General features: G+C 33.5%; 1 protein-coding gene across 1 annotated transcript in view; it reads right to left on the reverse strand.

Annotated features, from left to right (window-relative positions):
- LOC106477240 (voltage-dependent calcium channel type A subunit alpha-1-like) overlaps positions 1 to 6,668 on the reverse strand; it is a gene marked incomplete at its 3' end in the record, with an annotated part of 233,638 nt that overhangs the window by 118,936 nt on the left and 108,034 nt on the right. Inside the window, exon 3 of the mRNA XM_022381457.1 lies at positions 514 to 729. Coding sequence (XP_022237165.1) covers positions 514 to 729 — 216 coding nt within the window. The remainder of the gene's footprint in view (positions 1 to 513; positions 730 to 6,668) is intronic.

The raw sequence follows: 6,668 nt of genomic DNA on the forward strand, positions 1-6,668 counted from the left end.
ATCGAATTCTATTAAAATGATTTAACAATCTACATTTTAACTCTAAAGAAAGTTCCACCAGAAGTTTTAAAAATTTGCGTTTTGTAACTCCAGTGAACATATCTATTAAATGCAAATTAATATAAATATTTAGTGATTTAATTTTCAGTGATCAATCAGTAGAAACAACAAATACGTTATTTGACGGCATTTTATACTTCATAGGATTGTAAAAATAGTTCGAAATAAGCATATAGCTGAGCAAGTTTCCTCCAATCTCACTAATATTTAAAAGATCAAATTCATAAATTAGTTTTATCTCTTGCCGATTGACAAACTTATGATGGATTTATTTGTTGAAATAAAAATGGTTGTGTTCAACTTTCAGGTTCCTGGCATATTATCCTACTTTCTTAACAGACCCTAAGTTGAATAGCAAAAATAGTGTTTTGAAAATATTTAAAGAACACAACCTAACTTGGAGTGAAAGTTTGGGAAGAGCAGAATAATGCGAAGTTCAACATGAAAGGATATGGCCACTCAATGATGAATTTTGTATATCTCCTGATAATGTTGTCCTCCCTGAGAATAAATAGGGAAGTGGGGATCCTCCCTTCCTGCTCAGCTTGATTGCTTTTGCGCTTGGCCATGGCTTGAACAAGTGACCTTGGGTCCGTTAATCGTCCATACTCTTCAAAGGAGCTACTGTCCTCACCAACTCCCGCTGCTTCGGCACTCAATGCTCTTAATCTGCCAAAATATTTAAAAAAAAAACGATTATTAACCAAATCATTATTTATCATTATCAACACATTTTTGAGACATTCACTTATTTATCGCTTGATATTAGCATCATTAAGCACAAAGAGAATAAAACAACCGATTTACAAAGGCTTGCTATCCCACAAATAATTCTGTAGGTACCTTGGTTTTTATCCCCCGGCATAATGGCTCATAGAATGGCTTTGTTTTTTTGTTTTCTTCAAGTACAAACTTTTAGCTCATAGCTCCGTCATCTCTTAACCGATTTACACTTTTGGACTCAGGAGGTCAAACCTTTTCGATTGATATATTTGACCACGCCCAAGGTCTCATAAATTAATTTACTCTAATCCTGCTTAAAAGCATTTCAATTTGAGGGTAAGCTAGTAGAGGTACTGACGAGTAATAAAATCGAATTCCTGCTTGGCTGTAAATTATTTGTTTTAAATTAAAGTAAGAGCAACACACATATTTAATTCTTGGTTCATTGTAAAGTATTTATTTTAAAGCTAAGGAAATAGCACCAAATGTTTACTTCCTGGTTAATTATAAATTATTTATATTAAAATTGAATTGCTGCTTGGCTGTAAATTATTTATTTTAAATTAAAGTAAGAGCAACACATATTTAATTCCTGGTTGACTGTAAAGTATTTGTTTTAAATTAAAGTAATAGCACCAAGTGTTTAATTCCTCCTTGATTGTAAAGTATTTGTTTCCAAGTTGAGCTAATAAAAATATATATCTAATTCTTGTTTGATTGTTAATATATATATATTGTTACTAAAATAAGGCATCTAAACAGTATGGTTTAATTTCATCTAGAAATGACATTAGCTGGTACAAATATTAGAATGACAAAGTAGAGAAACAAAGGCACGCCTTCTAGTCTGATCAATGTTACGAATGTATTATGTTTTGTTGCTACCTTTTCAGGGAGGTAAACAATACTTTGACAATCATTTATGGGTATGTGTAGCCCCCCAGTGGCACAGCGGTATGTCTGCGGACTTATAACGCTAGAAACCTGGTTTCGATACCCGTGGTGGACAGAGCACAAATAGCCCATCGTATAGCTTTGTGCTTAACTTCAAACAAACAAACAAACAATGGGTATGCGTATATTCATATTCTCTGACTAGCATTGTTTGTTTGTAATTAAGCACAAAGCTACACAATGCGCTATCTGTGCTCTGCCCACCACTGGTATCGAAACTTGGTTTCTAGCACTGTAAGTCCGCAGACATACCGCTGTTCCACCTGGGGTCTCTCTGACTAGTAACAGTCATTAAAACGATCTCTTTAGACCTAAAAAATATCCTACGTTAGCGTAACGTTGAATCAATAAAGAACACTTGCTGTATCCGTCACAGTGGTTTGAATCTCCAATTCTACCATTATAAGCCCTCTATCGTATCATTGAGCCGCCAGAGAACACCGCGTTCAGATCCAGAATATTTTTCACAGATTTCTTATTTACGTACGATATATCACATAAATTATAACTACTAGGGTAAAACACCCATGCTCCTCTGAGAGGTCTCAACGTCCCATTATGATTCACAGAGACCTCGATGTACCCATCAAATTCTCCAATATTCCCAATTATTTTTTTAAAGCTATACCAAGGGAGAATCTGTACCCAAAAATATGCCCCATTAAAACACCCGGTCGTGGTACGTAAGCACGTCTGATACCTTTTGTCCCCCTTGCATGTGAATGGAAATATAAATACAGTTTTAAATCCGATAAGATATTCGAGTTCAGCGATCCTAAAACCTACTCATAAATCACCATAATGAGTGTGTGTGGCCTTTCGATTTCACCTTTTAGTGCTGCTAACTCTACACACCTTACTCTAAATCTAACACAGTTCGTGAATTAATATAGGATGCTTTCAAGAAGAAAAGGTCTTAATTTATTGCATAACAATGATAACGGTGATAAAACATCTGTTCACTTATATTTTAAAATATGATATTTGTCATATTCTTCTTTCTTGTTGTTGCTAGAAACGACAAGAAACTCACTTAGTCAAACCAAACTTAATTTCTACATTTAATGCCGAGAAAGGCATAAAAATACCTTCCTTCACTGTTTATTGAAGGCATTACTATACATTTTTAAAATTGTGGCTACTATTATTTTTTATTTAGAGTAAAATTACAAACGATCATGCTTAAAAACGACCATATGATACCAGATACGTTTTGTTTTAGCCTAGTTTCAAATGTCGTCATTTCTCAGTATTTGTTTAGAAACGAATTGCCTTATCAAAAATACTTCTTAGGCCTAACTTATAAATTGCTGTGGTAAGGGTGTTTCTGTCAGGAGCTAGTTTAAAATGTGTTATCAAAGGTGTTTTCGAATCTTGTTTCTAAAATGTGATGCATATATATAAGACGTGCTTGACGATATACCTTTATAAATTGGTGTGAAGTCAGGAATGCTTTTATAAAATTCATATTAGTAAGGTTTAAAATAAAAATTAGCTCAGCACGCTATAGATTTTAGGGTTAGCCTGCAACATTAAGTCTAGTGCAACGATATGATTCGATAAAACAAAAGACGCTAATAACCCTATACACGCATGCGTAATGCTCTTTATTGTACTAAGTTCAAGGTAATTGTGAAATCTGTCATATGTTAGCGTTGAATTTAAGCAATATAAAGTCGTTTAACTGTTTCCCTTTTTTCCTGTAGATTTAAAATGCTACTTTATTCATACTTGCACGAGATACCCTGAATTTAATAATATGCTAATACCTTACATCAAACAACGCTTTTATAACTTCATAGCAAAAATACTATTTGATACTACCCTTTTAAAGAATATTTAATGTTTGTACACTTACCAGAAAGAACCTTACTTTCTTGCAGTTTGATGGTGATGTTTTTACTTAAAGATATTTAAGTTTGTTGCAGCTGGTTAGGTGTGTTTATATTGTTCTATTGCAAGTAAAACTATCGTCATTTTATCCAAAAACGGCGGTGTACTTTTCACACCTTGAAGTCACAACAAATTTTCTGTATTAATTGCTTTAACAAGTAATAAACGTTATGGAATAAAAAATAATTAATGATAATGTCCGCAATCTACAACAAATAATGAAAACTGACACTATTTTAATCAGTTCAACCATGAAACCACATTCATCACAGCGAAGTTCTCACAACTTTGTCTTTATATGTGTATGGTGGTCCGAAACCACACTCATCACAGCGAAGTTCTCACAACTTTGTCTTTATATGTGTATGGTGGTCCGAAACCACATTCATCACAGCGAAGTTCTCACAACTTTGTCTTTCTATGTGCTTGGTGGTCCGAGACCACATTCATCACAGCGAAGTTTCAACAGCCTTGTCATTCTACCTGGATGGTTGTCCTAATCTAAGATATTTAGCACTCTAACTAGGGGTTATAATCTCAGGATGTGAAGATTAGCATTGATTAAATGTGTAATAACCTCGCACTACTAAACATAATGATTGTTTGTGAATTACCAATTTGAATTTCCAATACAGAACGAAAAACATTATAAAACTGTGGCGTTTGTTTGATGATTTTTGACTCAAAAATGAGTTATTGTTTTCCAATATTGATGTTTTTCTGTAATATTTATTCGATGACATATTCAGTTTTTGTATTATCGTTCATCAGCGAGCTTTTGCCTTATTGCGAGTTTTATGCAAAACCAAAGACTGCAGTAAAACAAATACTAGTAAGCCTAATATTTTTATTACATGGAAATCAGTTATCCTGGTTGGTTCTGTGTTTTAAAATTGCGCAAAAGAAAATAGTTTCATCCAAGAAATTGTTCATTGAGTTCAAGTTCAAAATAATGTTGTAAAATCGCAATTTTATTTCTTTTTTTTTCTTATGCAATAAATATGTGAATGTAAGTATGATTTTTCATACCACATAATTCTTCTTTATTCAATTCAAAAATTATAATACCATAAATTGTTTCATGCTAACAGAATATTAGCTGCAACCTACAAAACATTTGCGGTTGTTTTCATGCTCTTCGCTTGAATTTTCCTTATTCTATCATTTTCACGCACGGCATTTAAGCTACGCTTTTTGCAGGCATTATGTGTTAGATCGGTAAATCCTGGTCTATTTGAAAACTTTTACGTAACTTTATTTGATAAAACTATACGTTAAGTAAACAGTAAAGTAAAGTAATGTTAATTATAATAGTGTTCAGAGTTCGAAACAGTTATGAGCGTTCATTGTATGATAGGGTTTTACAAGTTGAAGCAAAGAAACAAAAATGAAGAACAAGACCCGTAGTAAAGAAAAAGGTAGCTAAAAGGTGTTTATAACAGTCTTTGAAACAAACCTAACTTAAACTGTTGCAAAGAAAAGTAAATGTAAAGTTGTAATGAAGGCAAACTTAGCTGATAATGCAGAAACGTCTGAATATGTGTTCACAAAGTGATAAGCATATGATTTTGAACGAATTGTGCATGCATATTTTAGACCTAAATAAGTCGAGAAATCCCATAGAAATTGTATTTAGTGTAAAGTTTATTTTTTGAAGAAATTACACGTAGGTTAAGTGTTGTTTGTGTGAAATACTTTGCAAATAAAAAAACTAATAATAAAAACTAGTTTAAATCGAAGCCAATCGTCACGTGATGACAATGACATTACGCCATCATGTAGCTTATTCTTTGCATTAAAAACTTTGACCAAGCTAAAAAACAGGTGAGGTAATTCTGAATGAAAAAACCAATATACAATACGGACTCCTCGGCCAAAGGCCTTTCTAACGATATGACATTTGTAGTGTTTGATCGAGAAATTTGCAAGAAAAGTTCCAGACAAACAAACGTGTAATATTATTTATGTAGATTTCATGACCTGACATTGACAGTGGTTCTACTTTTTGTTAAATATCATATTAATAGTCTAGAAACTCTATATCACAGTTTATTATTAAATGAAACAGTTATTGATGCTTTGTTTTGTTTTTTGGCGCAAAGCTACACAATAGGCTATCTACGCTTTGCCCACCGCAGGGAACCAACCCCGAATTTTTACATTGTAAGTCTGTAGATTCACAACGCAAAAATCCGGGGTTGTAAGTCTGTAGAGTTACCGCTGACTCGCTGGGAGAATAGATGAAAAAAGCCCTTCTCCATACAATGAGCGATAGTTCTTAGAAGTACATACGGTCTTTTAATTACTAACTTTGAGACGCCTGAGTTACAGTCTTTTATACTATCTTAGTTGCTCCAAGTGGCACAGCGGTATGTCTGCGGACTTACAACGCTAGAAACCGTGTTTCGATACCCGTGGAGGGCAGAGCACAGATAGACCATTGTGTAGCTTTGTGCTTAACTTCAAAACAGCAACAACTATCTTTGTTAAGCCTTGCTATATAAGTTATCACAATCATCTTAGTTGAAAGTATAACGGACAAATCTTGGATCTTCAGGTCAGCAGTTCTAGATGGTAACCATGTAGGACACGCCCAGCCCTACAATTAAAGAGTGACTTTTTGGAATTAGAATAATAGCAATATTTTCTTTAATAACTAATAACCGAAAAAGAAAATTCAGTTGATAAAAAAAAATCCCAAAATATTTCGCAAAACTTTTTTCTTTTAGTGCATATCCACAGTGAGCTATCTATTTTTTCCCCCTCGTAGAATCGAATCCCAAATTTTTGCGTTGGAAGTCTGTAAACTTACCATTGACCAGTATGAATGTGACGAAGTAAGTCATAAATAGAAGATAGTTCTAAATCCTTGCTAGGTCCAACATAGAACAATAACTGTGAATAAAGGAACGTCTATAAATAAACAGAATGAAACTTAAGTTAAACTATGAGAATAGTGCGGTTTGGTTGTCGTTGAATTTAGGAGAGTAAGCGACGTGTAAAACCACCACAGTTCATAGAGATATCAAATATTTGAT

The sequence above is a fragment of the Limulus polyphemus genome, unplaced genomic scaffold (assembly GCF_000517525.1).
Source record: "Limulus polyphemus unplaced genomic scaffold, Limulus_polyphemus-2.1.2 Scaffold164, whole genome shotgun sequence".
Lineage (NCBI taxonomy): Eukaryota > Metazoa > Arthropoda > Merostomata > Xiphosura > Limulidae > Limulus > Limulus polyphemus.